Source organism: Coregonus clupeaformis, unplaced genomic scaffold (assembly GCF_020615455.1).
Source record: "Coregonus clupeaformis isolate EN_2021a unplaced genomic scaffold, ASM2061545v1 scaf2680, whole genome shotgun sequence".
NCBI classification, from domain to species: domain Eukaryota; kingdom Metazoa; phylum Chordata; class Actinopteri; order Salmoniformes; family Salmonidae; genus Coregonus; species Coregonus clupeaformis.
The window spans coordinates 4,820-27,471 of record NW_025536134.1 but is presented as its reverse complement, the minus strand read 5'-3'; the positions used below and the strand labels follow the sequence as shown (position 1 = coordinate 27,471).

The window sequence follows — 22,652 nt, the reverse complement described above, 5'->3', positions numbered from 1 at the left end:
GACAGTCATCCAATCGAAGTGTTATGAACATTAATAACGTTACAGTAATATACATTTGCTTTCAACCACGAAGTCCTTTTAAACAACAGAAAATAACAAATGTTTTGGCCAGCCATGAAGGCATATCGCCCGCCAGAGAGGCCACACCTATGCAGTTAGCTAGAAGAGCTCGCTAACTTCATGCATAGCATCCCTTCATACAGAAAGAATTAGCGAAATTGTGAATTTTTAAGATTATTTTTCTGCTGACGCATTTCATGGTAGTCATTCTCACTGCAACTCACTGTTTTATTGGCCCGTCTAGTTTACGTTCGACTATAATCTGATAGCAAGAGTGGGGAAACTAGCTCCGGCTGGGAAAACCGTTTTGAGTGGTCATCCAACTCGGAATTCCAACTCGGACACTCAAGGCATCTTCCTAGAGTTAGAATTCCGAGTTGGATGTCCGTTCAAATCGATTTTTCCCCAAGTCGTAGCTCGTTTTTTTCATAGTTCCCAGTTGTTTTGAACGCGGCAACAGTTGTCATGAAAGCGCCATTAGAAAATGTGAAGAGTTGATGTCATAAGGTAGATAGTCACAGGGCTGAGCCCGCGAAAACAGTTATTGTTTTCTCTGATATAGAGCCTATAATTTATGTACTCTCATACTCAGTTTGGTACACAGCAATATTTTGACTTCGAGGGTCAAACAAAGTGGGATTTCACAACAGGATGTAGGATAACCATCACTACAATCAACCATAGAAGGGAAAGGCTGTTTAATTATAATCTCCTTATTGCTTGTAAAACAGTGAATAACTCAGTAAAAGGATTGGGTTGTTTTTCAAAGTGGAGATTGTTTACTAATGAAAGTGAATTCCATTAATTTCAAGCATACAGTATTATAACTGGAGTACATTCTGATGTACAGTCTGTGTACTATGGCATGCAATAGCATAAAGCTGTATGGTCAGAAAACATCTGGAGATTGTGGAGAGCGAGAGGGTTATTGTTTGATCAAATGTGGTTCAGTTAACCTTTCTAAATGTCTCAGTAAACCTTTCTAAATGTCTGACTTGACGTTTTGCAGCTCCGTATAGCTTAGCCTACCACGTGCCTTTGAAAATGCTCACTTGAAAATGTCCTACAGTTGTATGCTGAATCTTTTTCTCAGCTTGGCACATCACCTCACGCCTCGATCACACCAACAGGATCATTGCATTTGGTACACCAGAAGTACATTAATTCCCAATGGAATGCTACGTTTGCCTTGCAGCATTGCGTTGCAGGGGCAGTTCAGTGTGTTCTGTGTGGTGCATACGTTGGATTTATCGAATGTATGAGTCAAACTGTTGCGTAGACGGCTTGACAGAAATGGTAGCAGAAGATGAATGTTGAACTTTTGTTGCACACATATCTAGATGATGCTGCATACTACTTTGCAAAATTACACTGTTGGTGTGATCAAGGCGTCAGATATATCTGCTACTTCATGTTGACATACCAATAGGTTTCATCCAATAAACACAAGACACTAATTATTTTATTTTCATATTTTATTCAAAATGGCTGATGTGAGGCAGGAAGGTTCTTCTTGTAGCGCGGTGGAATGTGCTTACTCTATGGAATGATTTCCAATATTAGTCCATTTAACCATTCTTGTTGTTTTCTTACTACTTACACTATCTGGGACTGGTAGACTATATGAATGGAACATCAGCAGATCGGAAGTTACATCCTTTAGTACTCCTCTCCTTCTTCCTCCTCGTCCCCTACACTGTCAGTACCCACTTCTTCATAATCCTTCTCCAGGGCTGCCATGTCTTCTCTGGCCTCTGAGAACTCTCCTCTTCCATGCCCTCTCCCACATACCAGTGCACAAAGGCCCTCTTGGCGTACATCAGGTCAAACTTGTGGTCAAGCCTGGCCCAGGCCTCAGCGATGGCAGTGGTGTTGCTCAGCATGCACACAGCTCTCTGGACCTTGGCCAGATCTCCTCCAGGGACCACTGTGGGTGGCTGATAGTTGATACCAACCTTGAAGCCAGTGGGACACCAGTCCACAAACTGGATGGTGCGCTTGGTCTTGATTGTGGCGATGGCAGAGTTGACGTCTTTGGGCACAACATCACCACGGTACAGCAAACAGCAGGCCATGTACTTGCCGTGACGTGGGTCACATTTCACCATCTGATTGGCTGGCTCAAAGCAGGCGTTGGTGATGTCAGCAACAGACAGCTGCTCATGATAGGCCTTCTCAGCGGAGATGACTGGAGCATAGGTGGCCAGAGGGAAGTGGATACGGGGGTAGGGCACCAAGTTGGTCTGGAACTCTGTCAGATCCACATTGAGGGCTCCATCGAAACGCAGGGAGGCGGTGATGGAGGAGACGATCTGACCAATCAGCCTGTTGAGGTTGGTGTAGGTGGGGCGCTCAATGTCTAGGTTCCTGCGGCAGATGTCATAGATGGCCTCATTGTCCACCATGAAGGCACAGTCGGAGTGCTCCAGGGTGGTGTGGGTGGTCAGGATGGAGTTGTAAGGCTCCACCACAGCAGTAGAAACTTGGGGAGCTGGGTAAACAGCAAATTCAAGCTTGGACTTCTTCCCATAGTCTACAGAGAGACGTTCCATCAGCAGGGAGGTGAAACCAGAGCCGGTGCCGCCTCCAAAGCTGTGGAAGATCAGGAATCCCTGGAGACCAGTGCACTGGTCAGCCTGGAAGAAAGCAAGGGAAGAACATTAAGAAATGTACCGTTCATTTAAATGTATACCTTTTGGTTTCAGTACAAGGTTAACACAAGGCCTAGCTTTTAAATGGATCTTACCAGTTTGCGCGTCCTATCGAGTACCAGGTCGATGATCTCCTTGCCAATGGTGTAGTGACCACGGGCATAGTTGTTGGCAGCATCCTCCTTGCCTGTGATCAGCTGCTCAGGGTGGAACAGCTGGCGGTAGGTACCTGTGCGTACTTCATCTGTGGAATGACAGGATAGAAGCAAGTTAGAATCAAACTACAGATACTGGACACAAAAAAATGACTAGGCATGTTTTACATTTTGTGATTGAGGATAGATTCATTACCGATGACGGTTGGCTCCAGGTCCACAAAGACTGCACGAGGAACATGTTTGCCAGCCCCAGTCTCACTGAAGAAGGTGTTGAAGGAGTCATCTCCCCCACCAATAGTCTTATCACTGGGCATCTGTCCATCAGGCTGGATCCCATGCTCTAGGCAGTACAATTCCCAGCATGCATTGCCCATCTGGGCTCCGGCCTGGCCGACGTGCATAGAAATACACTCACGCTGCAGAGAAACAGAGATGTCAACTTATGGCTTTCATGAAGTTCAAGGTCATGAAAACGTCATCCCTCAACTGATGAATGTTCATGGATATCCTATCTGTTAGTGTTATTCAATCAAAAGCAAAAGACAAATGTTGAGACTACATTTTGTGAATGGCTCTAGGTACAGGCCAAACTGTTTGGCTAAGAAACCGCTGACACCTCCATGAACTCTGAAGAGCTCCGTTGGATGAATAAGAGCGAGTGTTATTCATGGAACTGGCTGTGGAAGAAAATCTGAAAATGATCCATGCAATTAAATCAGTCCTGACATCTGTGAATCCTATTCAAGATGAAGGTAGGGCCTTCTATTTCTTGTTGTTTCATTTACATTTACATTGGTTTCCGTTTTAGATTTCCGGCTGCAGACTGGTCACATGCCGAGCCCACAGTTTCCAACGATACTCTCATTGTCCCAGTTTAGATATCTGAATCGATCATAGGCCAGGGATTCAATGTCATTGCTACTTGGCAACAAGCACCATCCTTACCAACTGCAAATCAGTAGTCCTATCATTAGGATACAAATTATTATAAATCAATAGTGAAAGTAGTCCTTTTACTGTTTGTAACACCTGTCCCATCTCTACGTCTTATATTACCCCAACTACAGCTGTTTAAAGGGTGGGGTTGCTTCTCCGTAGGGGGTGGAGCTTTGGGCAGCTGAATGCTGAGTCATATGCGGGTTATTACTGCAGCCCCACCTCCACAGAGACGGAGCTCTGTGAACCCCAATTATTGGTACCGTGATTGTCATTTCCCAAAATGTTTTTATTTACAGGAAGTTTGACCACGATGATTGCAATTTGTTCCATTCATTATAATGGGAGGGGGGGGGGTCCTGTTTTCTGCTAACAATGCCTGCAGTACCGCGGTCGGTCTTGAACTAACTGTCTTCAATGAAAGGGGGCAGTCGTTCTCCAATGAAACCGGCAGTGCAGTTATAAACTCCCAGTGCTAGAGGAAAAATCCATAGCCCGGCAGGCCACTCCCAACCCCCACCCTGCCCTCAGTGCCAAAGCGCGCTGCTTTGTTTAACGCACAGACAGGATATCTGTGTCTTCTAGAACAGATACAAACTGACTTTTCTTTCTCATAACTGCGCTGCCCAGATACAAATATCCCCTCTGCCGTTATTACTAAAGAGTGAAAGTACAAAAAAATAGCATTTAGCCAGAACAAATTGTCAAGTAAACCATTTTCTAAATACCCCCTCCACCCAAACAAACTGAATAATTGTTCTTGAAAATCTCATTTATACATTGAATTGAGGCAAGTGCTTCTGACTGTAATGTGCTTTCCTCCCGCTGGTGGAGGAAACTGTACCAGTTCTCTGGCGTCAGCCCCACATGCTCTCAATCCCCCTTCGTCACAGTGCTGAGTCCGTTTCCTCCACTGCACCCAAACCCAGATCCTATCCAACAACGGCAGCGGGGCTGTTAATGCTATCTATAAGATACAAATCAAATAAAACCTCTTAACATTAGCCAATGATAGTGTATGATGATCAAACTCTAACAAACTCTAAATAGACATACTGGTATATATTTGACCGAAAAATGTACAAATGTTCAATCCAAGGACATTTTAACTTCTCTCACTGTTTATCTAATCACTTTTTTTTTTTTTTTTTTTTAAGAATCAACTGCAGTACTCAGTACTCACCATTTTGACAGATTTCTTTCCTTCGGCCGACGTTGAGGATTCGGAGAATGAAGGCTGTAATGGGGGAGGGGGCCAAGGCAGGGTTTTTATACTGTCTGGGGAGGGGGTGCAGGAAGCTGTCTTTTTTTTTCTCTGGGCGGGAGCGACTGTTAGCACAAAAAAAGGGGCGGCCCCTCTGCAAACTGCTAATCTATCTCAGGGACTGAGTCAGAGCTGTAGTTCTGCTTTCAAGACACAGTCCACACAAAAAGAACACTCTTTACTCCAAAGAAATGCTCCTCATGCAAAGAAAGGTTGACAAGCAGATGTTACATATTGGGATGACTAATATCTTTCATAATCACTAATATATTTAATGAAGAGAACAGGGAATGGATGTCGGCTCTACTGGAAGGGAAATAAACTACTGCAAGCACAGGGGAGGGGCTTGTAACTTTGCACATAATACCTGCTACTGAGAACAAAAGAGCTGAGAAGTAGCCTAAACTGAAAGTAACCTTTTAAAAGTAAGAAATATTTAATTTCACAATCCTAAATGTCTTTTTTTTATTCATGCTCAAGGGACATTTATAAGTTATATTGGTAACACTTTCTTAAGAATCAATGTGTAGACCTATATCATTCATTGAAATGATAGTAGATATTGGCGATTGCACCTTTTAAGTACCCCTGTTAACCTTTTTTATTTAACCTTTATTTTAAGTACCCTGTTAACCTAGTACAAGATGTTTTGTAGAGAACACAATTGTATTATTGTATGCAATTTGAGGTCAGCTTTACAAAGACTGAACTGCTGTGGAATTAGCTATTTGTTGTTGACCCCAACTAAACATCTGGAAGACGAGCCTAATTACACTACATGACCAAAAGTATGTGGACACCTGCTCGTCGAACATCTCATTCCAAAATCATGGCCATTAATATGGAGTTGGTCTCCCCTTTGCTGCTATAACAGCCTCCACTCTTCTGGGAAGGCTTTCCACTAGATGTTGGAACATTTCTGCGGGTACTTGGTTCCATTCAGCCACGAGCATTAGTGAGGTCGGAAACTGATGTTGGACGATTAGGCCTGGCTCACAGTCGGCGTTCCAATTCATCCCAAAGGTGTTCGATGGGGTTGAGGTCAGGGCTCTGTGCAGGCCAGTCAAGTTCTTCCACACCGATCTCGACAAACCATTTCTGTATGGACCTCGCTTTGTGCAAGGGGGCATTGTCATGATGAAACAGAAAAGGGACTTCCTGAAACTGTTGCCACAAAGTTGGAAGCACAGAATCGTCTAGAATGTAATTGTATGCTGTAGCGTTACAATTTCCCTTCACTGAAACTAAGGGGCCTGACCATGAAAAACAGCCCCAGACCATTATTCCTCCTCCACCAAACTTTACAGTTGGCACTATGCATTCTGGCAGGTAGTGTTCTCCTGGCATCCGCCAAACCCAGATTTGTCCGTCGGACTACCAGATGGTGAAGCGTGATTCATAACTCCAGAGAACATGTTTCCACTGCTCCAAAGTCCAATGGTGGCGAGCTTTACACCACTCCAGCCGACGCTTGGCATTGTGCATTGTGGATCTTAGGCTTGTGTGCGGCTGCTCGGCCATGGAAACCCATTTCATGAAGCTCCCAACGAACCAGGGCAGCTCTAGCAGGGCAGACATTTGAAGAACTGACTTGTTGGAAAGGTGGCATCCTATGGTGGTGCCACGTTGAAAGTCACTGAACTCTTCAGTAATGCCAATGTTTGTCTATGGTGATTGCATGGCTGTGTGCTCGATTTTATACACGTGGCTGAAATAGCCGAATCCACTAATTTGAAGGGTGTCCACACACCTTTGTTTATATAGTGTACATTTAAACTCATTCACATACACTGATTGTACAAAACATTAGGAACACCTTCCTAATATTGAGTTGCACCCCTTTTCGCCCTCAGAACAGCCTCAATTAGTTGGGGCATGGACTCTACAAGGTGTCAAGTGTTCCACAGGGATGCTGGCCCATGTTGACTTCAATGCCTCCCACAGTTGTGTCAAGTTGGCTGGATGTCCTTTGGGTGGTGGACCATTCTTGATACACACAGGGAAACTGTTGAGCGTGAAAAACACAGCACCGTTGCAATTCTTGACATACTCAATCTGGTTCACCAGGCACCTACTACCAAACCCTGTTCAAAGGCACTTCAATATTTTGTCTTGTCCATTCACCCTCTGAATGGCACACATATACAGTCCATGTCTCAACTCTTTAATATTCCTCTTCCTCATCCCCAATACTGTCAGTGCACAAAGGCCCTCTTGGTATACATCAGGTCAAGCCTGGCCCAGGCCTCAGTGATGGCGGTGGCGTTGCTCAGCATGCACACAGCTCTCTGGACCTTGGCCAGATCTCCTCCAGGGACCACTGTGGGTGGCTGGTATTTTATACCAACCTTGAAGCCAGTGGGACAGGAAAGGGACTTGAAGCAGTTGCCTACTCGGGAGTCTTTTATGTTGTGTTGCTCATGGAGCAGCTTTTTAACCGTGCCGGATTGCTAGGCAACAGTGCATGTTGTAGTAACTGGAGAACTCTGATAAGCTGATACCATCTTGGATTCTTAAATGAAACAGGGACAAAGACAAAAATAATATTAATTGCTAGCCTGAGTCTAGGAATGATGCCGGCTGTTAGATTGGTAAACAATATCCAAGACCCGTCCAATACTTGTGAAATACGACCCATATTTATAACATTTATAAGCCTTACCCCCCTCATATATTAGTTCAATTTCACAAGTAAAATGTAGCCTGTTCAGTTATATGAAGGGGAAAAAACGTTTTCCAAATTTATTAAATGTATTTTGCACCCTGAACAAAGCCTGTTTCTCAAGATATTTCTTGTTCCTGTTTCATTTATCTTAGAGGACACTACACATTTACTGCTCAAACTCTTTCCAACTAAAGAGGATCCATTTTGTAAAGGTCATGTTGTCCCATTGCCCTGATGAAATAAAATGGATACCGCCCCATCTCTCCAGGGTGATCTGAATAGGCTATTGTTACAGGAGATAATTATTGTCAGCATAGTAGTAGAGATTCATTTACAATGCAAATGACCACAGGTGAGCGGAGCCTAGGGAAAACCTCAGCGTCTGTCTTCCGTAAAACAGGTGTCATTTGAGAGCTCTGTCTATAGTCATATTGTCTGGAACAGAACGTCAACAGCAGGCTTCACACAAGTTGTTCTCTTTGAAACCTAGTGCTTTTGTTCTTAGTGTGTGTGTGTGTGTGTGTGTGTGTGTGTGTGTGTGTGTGTGTGTGTGTGTGTGTGTGTGTGTGTGTGTGTGTGTGTGTGTGTGTGTGGTCAGTCTTCTTCATTGTTTGCAAGGGAAGCAGTCTTTACTTTCAAAGGATGGGCTAACCATATGTTATATGTATAGAAATGCTTGTCTATTAAAAGAGCATATTATATATCAACTGTATTGTTTATTCTTGCCCTCAATATTTTGTAATTTTACAATTCATGGCGTCAAATTCACAGCTCCAAGGCATTAATTACTGCAGCAGTATTTGTTTTCCTTTTTAGTGTGGTGAAAAGGATTCTGGTTCTACCACTGAGGTTTTGGTAGCTGTTAAATACACTGGATGTAAGTAAGTAGTTGGTCAATGTATAACCACAGGTAGCCACTGCTGACTTTTTCATCAATGAGTATCTTAAGGATTTTCAGATACTGTAGTTCTCGTTTGGTTACCAATAGTTTTTCTCCGGTGTCAGTGTTTTACAGCTGAGTGTCAGCTGAGCTTGGTGGTTTGTTTCATGAGAAAAGAGACCTGGGAGTTAGATGGCTTCAGTGTGAGCTGACTACCTATCACCAAAAGTGGTGTTTACACAGTACCAAACAGCCTTAACCAAACACTCTCCCACAGCTGGAGCAGGACAGGATCAGGAAGTTTAGCAGAAGTTCAGGAAAGACAGAGGACACCATTTAGTTAACACCAGTGTGTGGCGGTTGATGGTGCACTATCTCCTCAAATTGCTGATCGTGTGATAGAGTATGACTGACTTGCCTCAAGGCAGAACCTCTTGCCATAGCAACAGCTGTGGAATGAGACTAGGGAGAGGGCTTATACATGGACATTACAGAATAATTGGTTTTGAGCAAGCATGACACAGAGAAATATTTTGGGCATTGACAATGAATGCTTTATTTTTTCACAGAAAGTATTCATGCCCAAAGAAATAGATGGTTAACATTTTACTATTCTCGATTTGATCCAAACTGTGTCTGGCTAAAAAATCATAGACCTGTGTGGTTTCAACATTCATGTTGTAAAGCTGAGACTATAGATCTTAACATTCTACTCTTCCTCCCCCTGCATCCTCCTCTTCATTCCCTGTTGTTCTTCACAGATGTTGGTCTTTACCAGTTGACTACTTTTTAATATTCTTCTCCCTCCTCCTCCCCCTCGTCTCCTACACTGTCAGTGCCCACCTCTTCATAATCCTTCTCCAGGGCTGCCATGTCTTCTCTGGCCTCTGAGAACTCTCCCTCTTCCATGCCCTCTCCCACATACCAGTGCACAAAGGCCCTCTTGGCGTACATCAGGTCAAACTTGTGGTCAAGCCTGGCCCAGGCCTCAGCGATGGCAGTGGTGTTGCTCAGCATGCACACAGCTCTCTGGACCTTGGCCAGATCTCCTCCAGGGACCACTGTGGGTGGCTGGTAGTTGATACCAACCTTGAAGCCAGTGGGACACCAGTCCACAAACTGGATGGTGCGCTTGGTTTTGATTGTGGCGATGGCAGAGTTGACATCTTTGGGCACAACGTCACCACGATACAGCAAACAGCAGGCCATGTACTTGCCGTGACGTGGGTCACATTTCACCATCTGATTGGCTGGCTCAAAGCAGGCGTTGGTGATCTCAGCCACTGATAGCATCTCGTGATAGGCCTTCTCAGCAGAGATGACTGGAGCGTAGGTGGCCAGAGGGAAGTGGATACGGGGGTAGGGCACCAAGTTGGTCTGGAACTCTGTCAGATCCACATTGAGGGCTCCATCGAAACGCAGGGAGGCGGTGATGGAGGAGACGATCTGACCAATCAGCCTGTTGAGGTTGGTGTAGGTGGGGCGCTCAATGTCTAGGTTCCTGCGGCAGATGTCATAGATGGCCTCATTGTCCACCATGAAGGCACAGTCGGAGTGCTCCAGGGTGGTGTGGGTGGTCAGGATGGAGTTGTAAGGCTCCACCACAGCAGTAGAAACTTGGGGAGCTGGATAGATGGCAAACTCAAGCTTGGACTTCTTCCCATAATCGACAGAGAGACGTTCCATCAACAGGGAGGTGAATCCAGAGCCGGTGCCGCCTCCAAAGCTGTGGAAGATCAGGAAGCCCTGGAGACCAGTGCACTGGTCAGCCTGGAAGAAACAAAGGAAGAAAATTATGAAATGTATTTATTAGTGATGGGCGTTGACATGGGAAATCAATATCGACATCAGTTGCACTTTTTTGAACCAATATCATATTAGTTTGAATGAATAACATTGCAACTGTGTGGAATTCATTTCCACGGTTCTGTGAAGTTCAGACAACTGCTTTCTGGTTGCCTATTGGGCCAGGTGTGAATGTCCAGGAGGCCTAACCAACCTACACAACCTGTTTTGAATACAATGGGCAGCCCGTTGAGGGCCCATCAGCAGCCCGTTGAAGTCTCCTCTCCACTTATTACGTGATTGACTTAAAGCTGCAATATGTCACTTTTTGGGCGACCAGACCAAATTCACATAGAAATATGAGTTATAGATCTGTCATTTGCATTGACAGCAAGTCTAAGAAGCGGTAGATCTGTTTTTATGTGCGCTATTTCTATGCTGGAGGGGTGGGCCTTTCCTCATTTGTTCTCTATTGTTCCCGCTAGCAAGGGGGGAGGACATCAGAGGGCACCATCAGACCAAGTCCTTGAATGACCTGCTCCATGAAGTTTGCACTTGTTTAAAAAAAAAAATATTGTTGCTCTAAAAAACGTTTTTCCCTTAAGTGTGTGTACATTGCCGTATTTATACGTGGGATGTTGTTTTACAACACAGAAAGTTCTAAAATAGCTGGAGTGCGTCTAAGTATGCTAAATGGAGCCTGTGAGAGGGTTTTGTCTGCAGCAACAGTCGTGTGCTTTTTTCCATAATAATCTAGGTTTACAGCATGGATAAACCCATATCACCATATGCCTTGCTCATATCTATATCATATAGAAGTATTGATATTGGTCCACACCACTAGTATTTATTAGCATTTCTACATTTGGTGTCAACACAAGCCCTTGCTTTAAAATGGTATGAGTCTTACCAGTTCTGTCTTACCTGAAAGAAACAGGAAGGAATGTGTCACAAACCGTGTATATTTGTATCGAAGATGGAAGGTACATCCACCTAGAAAGATGACTAGGTTGGGTCTTACCAGTTTGCGCGTCCTGTCAAGTACAAGGTCGATGATCTCCTTGCCAATGGTGTAGTGACCACGGGCATAGTTGTTGGCAGCATCCTCCTTGCCTGTGATCAGCTGCTCAGGGTGGAACAGCTGGCGGTAGGTACCTGTGCGTACTTCATCTGTGGAATGACAGGATAGAAGCAAGTTAGAATCAAACTACAGATACTGGACAAAAAAAAATGACTAGGCATGTTTTCCATTTTGTGATTGAGGATAGATTCATTACCGATGACGGTTGGCTCCAGGTCCACAAAGACTGCACGAGGAACATGTTTGCCAGCCCCAGTCTCACTGAAGAAGGTGTTGAAGGAGTCATCTCCCCCCACCAATAGTCTTATCACTGGGCATCTGTCCATCAGGCTGGATCCCATGTTCCAGGCAGTACAGTTCCCAGCATGCATTGCCCATCTGGACACCTGCCTGGCCGACGTGGACAGAGATGCATTCACGCTGCAGAGAAAGGACAGAATTGAAACCATTAGCCATAATAAAATATTCACAACTTCAGGTTACGTTTTTTTGGGGGGGGAGGATTTAGGTCAAACAATTAAATAACATTATTTCTAATGTTACAGCTAAATACCTCTGAATTTGCTCAGTAACATTATCAGTGTCAAGATTGCCAATGCAATTCTATTTCTATCCATATATTTGATCTATCAAGGCAATGAAAGAAGAAGCAGATCTGGTTTAAGACGTGAGGCCTAATGGAGAAACAAAAGACAGGATCTCTGCATGAAGGGAGCAGGAGGCATAACATTCAGACTTACCATTATTGCAGTTTCTTCAGGCCGACGTTAAGGATCTGCGTCAGAAATCTCGCTTGTGTGTCTTGGTGGCGGTTCGTCTGTATTTATAGGACTAGCGAACACCTTGGTAACCAGCTTTGTTGTTGGTAACAAAGGGGTTAAATGTGTTTGGTCGATCTGCGTTCTGGGCTGGGAAGAGGAAAGCCAATCATTCAGCTCGAGAGGACACACTGCATACAAACCCTGCCGCACATCAGTAACTCCTCCCCATCTACCCAGGATGATAACGTGTAACTGACCGACCGACCGACCAGCCCCACCTTACGTAGGACAAAAGGTTCCTAAGGGGACTGTAGTTTCATCCCTAAACATTAAAGAACAACCAAATGTTTGAGAAATACACATGCTACGTTAGCGGCAGTCCGTTAAAGAAGGAATTTAGGAATTAGTCACTTTAAGAAGGTTGATCCCCTCCCCCATAGCCCCTGCTGTTTTGAGGCATTTGTTATTCAAAGGAGCTGCCTTCCCCTCCCTCCCTCCCTCCCTCCCTCCCTGTGGCCTGGCAGGGTTCTGTTGTGTTTCATGCTTTGTTGACTGTATCCTATGGTAACAACAGCACCATAGGTAAACGGCTACACCAAGGTGACCTTTTAACTCAAACTCCTTCATTGACAAAAGGAAGAATTGATAATTAGTTTATTTACAAAGTGATCAAGTTTTAAAACATTTGACTTGTTTATCCATTTCTTATTATAAATTAATGAATGCATGGGGATGCTCCTATACTTATTTGGGAGTTTAAAAAAAACATAGCTTATGTCACTGAATCCAGTGATTGTTTGAGGCATGGCTTTGAAAGGGGAGCCAGTCTGAGTCCTGGAAGCAACTCCATTGCATGCACCTGCTAACAGAATATACTGTATATTCACCACAGAAGCATCAATGATGTCATGAGAGGAATGTGACTAAGCAAGTCCTGCTATTGGCCGCCATTACAATGCTTTGCCGTAAAGGCCTGGCAAGTCACACTGCCACCTGGTGTTATAATAAGGGAGCACAGACCTATGTGGGTGTAGTCCCCGAGTGAGGGGCGGCTGTCTGATTGGTCTTCTGATGTGTGATCAGTAGTGTGAACAGGTTGTTTGAGCTATCACCAAACAGGCCTGCATTCAGGTGTGTTCAAACCCCCATGTGAAAGCAGGAGAAACAATGAAGGCCACAGTGTCTGGTGTTGAATCCATGTTTAATGTTGTAGAGAAGACTTGTCGGTGACAGAGCTTGATCACTTTCCACTGAGAGACATTAACATACAGTCGCAGTGTGTTCACACAGGTGTTGGTTTTCAGCTACATCTAGGAGTTGAACACAGTACATCCATAGGCTTCATTTGACTGAGTTTAACTTTGATTTTCAGCAGGACACATCGTGGACATTGAGATGATTTGTTTCAGGGCTCTTTGGATACTTGTATGGATTGTTACATTAAAATTGTATGACACCCATAAATAGTTGCCATAATTTTGATCAGAACATTGACCACAGTTCTAAAACTCTTCTGAACATGCGGTTTGTTAATTACCCCTTGCCTCTAGCCGTTATCAACACATTCTAGTACAGATAGTTAGATTTTATGATTTGAGCCGTCATCTACAGGCTTCACTCCTCTCAGGGCCATAACCTGAGTTCTAATGAAACCAATACCACAGAGTTGAGAGCATACTATGCTCATGCTTTAGTTATCCAGTGTTTCACCAAAGGCTGCTCGCAACCATAGAAATACAATCCATATGACAGGCTTCCTCATTCAAGTCAATGATGGCATAATGGGTGGACTGGCAGCCATTGCACATATGAGTTTACCAGTCAAATTGCCAGGGCTAGAGGTTTCAACTTCAAAGCCCTTTCTATGGATTCCATGTATATGGTTGCAACCCTGCAGGGCTTCTGCACACCATTCCCAATGACATGTCCCAGGAATCTCTTTCACAGTAGAGACTGATAGAAACATATACAGATCTAGGGAGCCTGTTTCTGATGTGTGTCCTGACCTCTGACCCAATCTCTGAGGGATTTCTGTCTAAGGGAGAGAGCAAAGGCTGGGTTTCCTTTGTTTCCCCTCAACTACTGCTTAGGAGAGAGGGACGGTACAATACATAAAGGTGGAGAGGGGGACGGTACAATACATAAAGGTGGAGAGGGGGACGGTACAATACATAAAGGTGGAGAGGGGGGGACGGTACAATACATAAAGGTGGAGAGGGGGGACGGTACAATACATAAAGGTGGAGAGGGGGGACGGTACAATACATAAAGGTGGAGAGGGGGACGGTACAATACATAAAGGTGGAGAGGGGGACGGTACAATACATAAAGGTGGAGAGGGGGACGGTACAATACATAAAGGTGGAGAGCGGGACGGTACAATACATAAAGGTGGAGAGGGGGACGGTACAATACATAAAGGTGGAGAGAGGGACGGTACAATACATAAAGGTGGAGAGAGGGACAATAAAATAATTAAAGCCAGGGAGAGAAAACATTCATCTTAGCAGAGCAACAGCCTAGGAGCCCCCTTCTCAGGGGCCAATGGGACATTAAACGGGTCACAGATATAAGGTCACATGGTTTCAGAACAGCTACCCAGTCTTTTTGCATTTCATTGGGCAAAATAGAATAATAGTGACTTAAAGTTTGATACAGACAAAGCATAGACTTAAGAGTTAACGACAACAGAGCCAGTAGGGTGAATGTGGAGGTATACTACCTGAACTGTCCAATAACAACACTGATTTTTGTTTTGCTGTAGAGTACCCTACCAAACATGACCCAGGTCACATTGATTCATCTGGTGTGGTGTGCCCCAAGGTTCTGGTCCAGTACCAGTAAATGTTTAGTCTCATCACAGCCAGAACTGAAGGACTGAGAGCTGATACCAGAGCAGTCCCAGTCTCTGTCTAGGGGTGTGAGATGTTGTTACAAAGTCAATGACCGTACAGTAAAATTATCATGCAACTCTTAAAACTTGTTCAAGCAGTCTGACATTCATACAATGCACCTAAGAGTCCATTACCTTTTCATCGAAACTAGCATACTTTTTGTTTCTACTAGCCACATTAGCATAGCATAAATACATGACTGACCACATTAGCATAGCAAAAACACATACATTACGTAGTCAAATGTAACAAATCAAAAACAACAAATCGTGCTGATCTGCACATTTGATACATGGGTCAAGGATTGAGATGTGGGTTTCATATTGTTTCTATCCTGGCAGATTTCCAACTGGTACCGGGGGACCTTCAGACCAGTCTTGTGAGGCCTGTGGTCCAATGGACGGAAGAGGAGAAAGAGGATTGGACGTCCGCCTCACAACTTCTGGGTAAAGTTCTCAGGGAAGACGCCTTTTGCCAAGAGGTCTTTGTTCTCCAGCCAATGAGATTCCTTCACGCCCATGAGCCAGCCATCATCCTGCGCACACACACACACACACACACACACACACACAAACAGCATGGTTTTCAGAGGATGTAACCCTGTAATCATGAGAGTTCTGTGTGTAAAAAACGTATTATAGTTCTCAATGGGGTAGCATGCGTCTGGCTACTGACCTGCTCATCAGGATTCTCCCAGGCCAGGACCAGCACAACATCTCCTGCTTTCATCTCCAGCTCGTCTCCATCGGTGGCAGCGTAGTCATGCATGGCTTTGACCTGGGGAAAAAACAATAGACATCACACACAGCGATATCGCTACCTGATTTTAAGATCTACTGACCGCAACAACCAAGATCCATTGTTGGCGGAATATTCAACAAAAAAAATACTAGTGTGCTGGAGTTTCTTCTTCCTCAATGGACCTGGAACTAGGTGTGCAAACAACCCCTTTTCAGTACCTGTCTCAATGGTCCTCTAGAAACAAGACAAGCAAAGGGCTCACCTTGTAGATGACTCCAGCCGGTAACTCCTCAGAAGACCCATTGGTCACCGCAGTCTGGATTCAGAAATAAGCAGAGGAAAGGCTTAATCTGATGTATTAAGTGGTCAATCAAGTCTACATCACACTGTAAGAGGGCGTGATATGCCAGGGACCCAATGTTTGTACTGCATATTCGTTGCCCATTTACTGCAGTACTTACGGGTGCAGCCCCTGCAGCGGCCGCCACTGCGGTGTCAGTCTGGAAGGGAGAGAAAGGGGAGGTGAGATCAGCATACACATACAGGTATGAAGACTTCACAAGAATACACAGATAGACACACAGACTCTCTCCATGGGTGCAATCTGTCGCCATGTGCTACCAGACATCCACAACAGCCATACCATCTATCTACGGATCCTAAAGATGGGAGACTGAAACTTGATCAACGTCCTGTGAGATGGGGTACTCCTCGGTGTCGAAGGTGCTCACAGGGTGTTTGTTTGTCCCAGTCAACGATCAACACACCGCTGTCCATCGTGTTTCTGAAGCCTTGGTCTCCCATCACTACTGTACTGAACCTCCTGTCCATCTACCAGTGCTACCTATAGCACATCTACAGCACTCCCCTACGGTACTTCCTAGTTCCCAGCCCACTCACGCTCTGCTCTGAGTCAGCCCAGCCAGTCTGCCCAGAGTCAGCCCAGCCCGCCTGCCCGTCTGCAGCCTGCTCCTCTGCCCACCCAGCCTGGGCACCCGCATCACCCCAGCCTGCCTGTCCATCAGTGGCAGCATCTGCAGCCTCTTCCCCTACCTGGGCCCCGTTATCGCCCCAGCCACCCTCAGACTGCCCAGTCTGGGTCACATCCTGGTCCCAGCCTGCCTGAGAAGCCTGCGGTGTCCATTCAGTATCCCAGCTCGGGGCGGGCGCAGTCCCATCGTCGCCCCAGCCACCCTGGTTGGCTGCAGGCTCGTCTTCCTCCCCGCCGGCCTTGGCCTCCTGGGGCTCCTTGTCGTCGTTCTGCCGGGGCTCCTCCGCTGCAGGGGGCTGCTGGGGTTCAGGCTGAGGAGGGAAGGGGGCGAGGCAGTATGGCGACGGTGCACATGGGTGGGGCAACACAGGATTTGGAATGGGACCGACGGTTCAATGACATTAAAGCCACAGGACATAAAAGGAGTCGAGGGTCAAAAGTAGGAATTGTAGGATAAGGGATAACAGACCAAGAGAAGAGGATATGAGAGAGAGAGAGCGAGATCGTGAGTGCTGACTGACTGAGACCAGCTCGCCATTATGGTACCCAGCAAACTAAGAACATTCCTATTGCTACTAAAATGTTTCAAAGAAAATGCTTGAAAGGAAATATCCTAGAACATTGAGTAAAAGTACAAATTCTAAACAATTATCCCAAATGCCCAGGGCCACGTTCTGTATTTGAACGTTGTAGATAGAAATGCAACGAATGGAGCAGACGTGATTCCTTTATTCTACATGTCGGAGAGGCATGTTTGTTCTACATAGCATATTTCTATCTTAACGTCCCAAAACGTTGCGTCCTTGTGAACGCGCCCCCAGGTCACTCCTCCTAGATTGATCCACCTAAGTAGCCAATCAGACCTAACTTCCCTTGACCCCAAAGGCGGGACTTTCACCCTCACTGCAGTCACACCTGATCCCAATCAGTGTATCAACCTGGGCAGAGGCAGTCTAAGACAAGTTTGGTGTTCGAGACTCTTTTCAGAGACTTTCCTTTGTAGAGAAATAGCTATTTTCATCTAATCTTTATATCCCAAGCTAGACCTACTCAGGGTTTTCTAAAGCTAGCCAGCTTCAGTTAGCTTCACATTCCGTGGTTTCCATGGTGCAGTGAGGTCGCCTAGGCAGAGGGCTACTGTACATGTTGTAAATATTTGTATAATTAATACATTTATGGCATTTTTCCCTGCAAACTTTTTGTTTTAACAATTAATATAGCTAATTAATATCATTAGAATCCACCACAGAGTTTCAAGACTGAAGCTGGCAAGTAATTTGTTTGCTTGGCAAGCTAGCTAATGTCAGCTGGCTAGCTGGTAATTGTTTTGATTTGAATGCCAGCCGTGTGTCCGGATGTTGAGGATTGAGAGAAGCGCGAAAGCAAGACGGCTGAGGTGTGCAGTGATGAGGATCGTAAGGAGGACAAAGTTACGAGGCTACTCTTGAATTATCATTGAAATGTGGTGTGCTTTCTGGCGCCACGTGACTGCCATAGCTTCACCCAAGTGGGTGTGTCATCTTGGTGGTAGTAGTGAAGTCCATGAACTAGAGAAGCCACACAAACGGCGAGACACCTTGACACCGTGCTGCCCGTCTGGTACTTTCTCCAGAGACCAGCTTTGCTTGCTCTCCCCCTTTGATCACTCAAGCCATGAACTTTCCGACCCTCTCATGACCTTCCATCTCATGAATGATGTTTTCTAAATTGAAGAATCCCTACTCTTGACCAATGACCGACGAAGGGGTGTAGACTTCGCCTTTGAACTTCGGCTTGCCTCGAAAAAATTTAAGATGTTATCTTGCAAATTCAGCAAGCTATGGTGTGAAATAGGCTATATTACTTATCATTAATGCTGTCTTTGGTGTGATCAATGCACAAGCACCTTTATTCCCACTCCTATCCATATTTGTTTTTATATTAAATCATACAAAGTGTTATTCTGGATGACTTCATGAGTATGTTTTACCCCCCTTTTCCTTTGAATTAAACAGTGTTTTCTAATTTCAGGACATAGCTTTGTTATATATTTATTTGACATGAGCTTTACAGTTTGACATGTTGGTGCTAATTGTTTTGATTTGATTCGTTTTGATATACAATCCCTTTGATTTCGTTATTTACCGTGTATTCCTTTGTGTGGTTTCAGATCAAAACCATGCATTGTACATTATTGTACCATCCAACCAACCTTCAGTATAATAAATGGTCAAAGGCATTCTGTTCTCCAGTGTTTTTCTTGGCCAATCCACCCATAAATGATTTCCAAGGTTGCGCACAACATCTGTAGATCTCCCACAAAGCATTCTCCTAATGTTCTTATATGGTAACCATGGAATGGAATGACACAATATCCCAGTAACATTCTCAGAACGTACTGCAGCAATAGTGTGGAAGCAATAGAAGTGGTGCTGAGGCCTCTATTCAATCCGTATCGTGGAAATTCAACGTTACAGCATGATTTGAAATTTAAAGGCAACGTTCCAGCGTAAACAGAGACTGCATTCACGGTAAACGCTGCAGATGTCGGCTCAGTAGGAAATGACATTTTACATTTCTATAGCGGCAATCTGTAACGCTTCAGCGATCCAGATTAAATAGAACCCTGAGGGTTCTGCTAATTTTGACGCTGTTATTCAGAACACCTATAAAAACATATGAAGGAACATTCCCGCTCCACTCTCATACAATTACATTGTAATATGGTGGTAGTGTTTCTACTAATGTTGGCGATTTTAAAAACAAACGTGGAACAATCCTGTAAAACACAACGTTATGGTTGTTATAAGAAGTTGCCAAAATGGCTGTCTTTTTTGAGGAAAGGGTATTGGCCAGATTAGAACCTGTGACCTTCTGGCTTTATATCCCAGTGCCTATGTCTACTACTCCACTAGGGAGGAAAGCACCACAATTGTTTTGTCACATTATTTAAAGCTTTTTGTTCAGTCAGTTTATTATGTGATTATTTAAGAATGTTGGGTAAGGTTGCAAAACAAAAGTTGCAACTGGCCACCTGCAGGTCGCAGCCCTTGCGTAACGCCCTCCATCCACCTCCAACCTACCACCCGTAAGGCCTTTTTTAATTTGACTCTAACCTGTACTCTGCCCACTGACTCATGCACAATAGTTCCATACTTGTGATGCAGTGGACTCCTAACAGGGAGGACGATCAGTTCTAGTTGATGCCATTTGCAGCAAAATATAATTTGATCATTTTATTTCGGTGACATACAACTTTTATGCCCATTGGTTTACAAGGCACAGAAGACAAACATGATCAAAAGTATACCCCATACCAGCTCCATATACCATGGAAATCGGAGTGTGGCAAACTTTTGAACACACTTTCACCTCATCGTGTCAATCAGATCAAAAACTGGATATTTATGGTAATCCAAAGCATATTATCAAGAAAATAAAATACTTTTCCCAAACAGATGAAATGGAGCGCAATCAGGAGGGCTGGAGGAAAAACACAGGAAGTAAATATAGGAAGTGCTTACCTCCCATGAGTCCCAGGAAACCGCCTTCCGTGAGGCAATAAGAGACGAGAGACCAGATGAGATAAGAAAATGCTGATGTGTTACCATGGCAATTGTCAAAAGTAGGAACTACACTAGGGAAGACCTTCATAAACATTATATAAAAGGTTTCAGCTAAACACCTTTTAACCACCAGACTGGGATGGAATATTTTCCCGGTATTTTACTAATGTTCCATCCCGAGAATAAATCACTTTTCTCCCGAGAATAAATCACTTTTCAGCAATCTGTAAATAGTACTGCACAAAATTCTAAAATCACCCCATCAGTGTCATACCATGTACAATATAGGGAAAGATCTAGGAAACAGGGACTGTCTAATTTAATATTGCGGACATTCAGAGATGCAGAGAATTAAGTTGGGTTACTTCTCAGTAACTTTGGCTTACTCCTAAATCATCATCTCCAACATGTGACCTTCCAATATAGAGCTTTGCTTTGCTGTGGATTGAGGCCTATACGTTCATATCAATTGTGTTCCTCCATTGTATTCAGCTTTCCTTATTTCTATTGTGGATTGTGTTTCTAATGATAAAAGGAGAGTAATTACCCATAATTCTGCACCTTTGTACATCCAGTTTTGATCATCGGGATTTAGTGACTGCAAAGAACATGGGATTTTTAAAAGACCGACTAATGTTTTGTTTTGTCTGCTTGCGCTCAAGAGGTAAGTATAGTTGTGTTAATCTTTTTGCAGGCAGTCGTGTTCTTTTGATGAATGTATTTGCAATTTTGACGGTATAATATATTTTTAATGAATATTTTTATGTTTTAAAAAGACAACTACATTTTCAAAAACTACATTTACAGCACCTGGTATTCCCAGGCAGTGTACCAACCAAGTACTAAACAGGCCCGACCCAGTTTAGCTTCCGAGACTGGGCGTATTGCGACTGGTATGGCCGTAAGCCAATGACTGTATTGTATATATGATATGTACTGTATACATGCCGTAAATGAAGGAATAACTCTTGGTACACTATATAACGTTTGTCACTCTGGAAAAGTGCAGTGTGAAATCATAGAAATAGAATCAATGGGATGAATAGCCATAGTTACTTTGTAACACAGGAAGACGGATTACAAACCTTGTATACATGTCAACGGCATATATTTGAGTCTTGTGAAATAGCAGGCCTATCAAATAATGACTTCAGACAAACACATCAGATAACGTTATCCCCGAGCCGACTAGGTGAAAAATCTGTCGATGTGCCCTTGAGCAAGGCACTTAACCCTAATTGCTCCTGTAAGTCGCTCTGGATAAGAGCGTCTGCTAAATGACTAAAATGTAAAATGTACATCAGATAACGTTACCGGTACATGACTTTAGCACATTTCATAGTTTATACTGTATAGTCTTCTAGTGTATATATTTATAATCATAACAAGTGTCTTCTTTTTGTTAAACTACTTTATTACTTAGCTATTTGTGTATATTTTTGATAATGTGTATTGCACTGTTGAGGAGAGCTTGCAAGTAAGCCTCACTGTACTGTGGAGGTGACGAATAAACTTTGATTAGAAGATTAATGCACCATTGATATCAGCTATCATAGTCAAGATAACGGTGACTGACTTGACCAGCACTCTCTTGCCATCATTGACATTGAGATGAACTTGCTCAAATGTGAAAATACAATATACATCACGATCCTAACAAATCAAAACTAAGCAACTGCGTTAACTCCGCATGATTTATCTTCACAATGACAGGGGGTGCACCGTTCCTGGAGGTACTGCAATACCAGGTCGATGCGTGGAGTGGACGGAGCAAGCCCCTATTCCATCTCCCTATTCCAAAAATCAATTTAATATATGGTCCCCAGATAGGGGACGTATCAGATATTAAACTGATAAGAACAGATTTTTTTTTTTTTTTTTTTTTTGGAAAAATAATTTTTATTTTCATTTCACATTCAAATACAAGTACAAATTCAGTGCATAACGTTGTACATAACATGGATTTACAAAAACAGTACCTTAACCGTATAAAAATAGCAAAACTCCTAACAAAAGTGCTGTTCTGAGGAACCTGACCAGCTAAAAGGCCTACATTCAAGAGAAGCATGTAAACAATTGCCTCTAACAATCTCCCAAAGCTGATCTTTCAAAGGAATAAAAAACTATTATAGAAATAAAATCATACACATATACCAAAGGGAACTCTGAATAAACCTCAGTGTATCGAATATTTACAAAGCCTACATTTCAATTTACATGACAGAATACAGTTATACATA

The 22,652-nt window shown here is 43.8% G+C and overlaps 2 protein-coding genes, 1 non-coding gene and 1 pseudogene across 3 annotated transcripts; all 4 read right to left on the bottom strand.

The window, feature by feature from the left end:
- Window positions 1-1,517: 1,517 nt before the first annotated feature.
- On the bottom strand, window positions 1,518-5,089 carry LOC121558995 (tubulin alpha chain). The gene is given in 5 exon segments (XM_041872293.2): window positions 1,518-1,829; window positions 1,832-2,696; window positions 2,807-2,955; window positions 3,063-3,285; window positions 4,989-5,089. Coding segments are annotated over 5 exon segments (1,350 nt in total). The 5' UTR covers window positions 4,992-5,089; the 3' UTR covers window positions 1,518-1,719.
- A 4,135-nt stretch (window positions 5,090-9,224) lies between these two features.
- LOC123489016 lies at window positions 9,225-12,469 on the bottom strand (annotated as a pseudogene).
- A 2,300-nt stretch (window positions 12,470-14,769) lies between these two features.
- LOC123489013 (myc box-dependent-interacting protein 1-like) lies at window positions 14,770-21,605 on the bottom strand. The gene is made up of 6 exons (XM_045219728.1): window positions 20,371-21,605; window positions 16,777-17,178; window positions 16,338-16,376; window positions 16,139-16,192; window positions 15,811-15,912; window positions 14,770-15,670 (listed from the first exon to the last, which is right to left on the bottom strand). Exons 1-6 carry the CDS (start codon window positions 20,455-20,457, stop codon window positions 15,569-15,571), a joined length of 786 nt encoding a protein of 261 aa, XP_045075663.1. The 5' UTR covers window positions 20,458-21,605; the 3' UTR covers window positions 14,770-15,568.
- Window positions 21,606-22,123: 518 nt separating this feature from the next.
- LOC123489017 lies at window positions 22,124-22,309 on the bottom strand. Its single transcript, XR_006660386.1, has one exon. It is a non-coding gene; the product is annotated as a U2 spliceosomal RNA (small nuclear RNA).
- Window positions 22,310-22,652: the final 343 nt, after the last annotated feature.

What these genes read in the sequence shown, in the direction of transcription:
- LOC123489013 (XM_045219728.1), bottom strand. Translation starts at nt 20,457, where the DNA reads ATGGTAACACATCAGCATTTTCTTATCTCATCTGGTCTCTCGTCTCTT. An exon ending in GGGCTGACTCAGAGCAGAGC is followed by an intron (nt 16,377 to 16,776) that starts GTGAGTGGGCTG and finishes TCTCCCTTCCAG; the next exon opens with ACTGACACCGCAGTGGCGGC. An exon ending in GGGAGAATCCTGATGAGCAG is followed by an intron (nt 15,671 to 15,810) that starts GTCAGTAGCCAG and finishes GTGTGTGCGCAG; the next exon opens with GATGATGGCTGGCTCATGGG.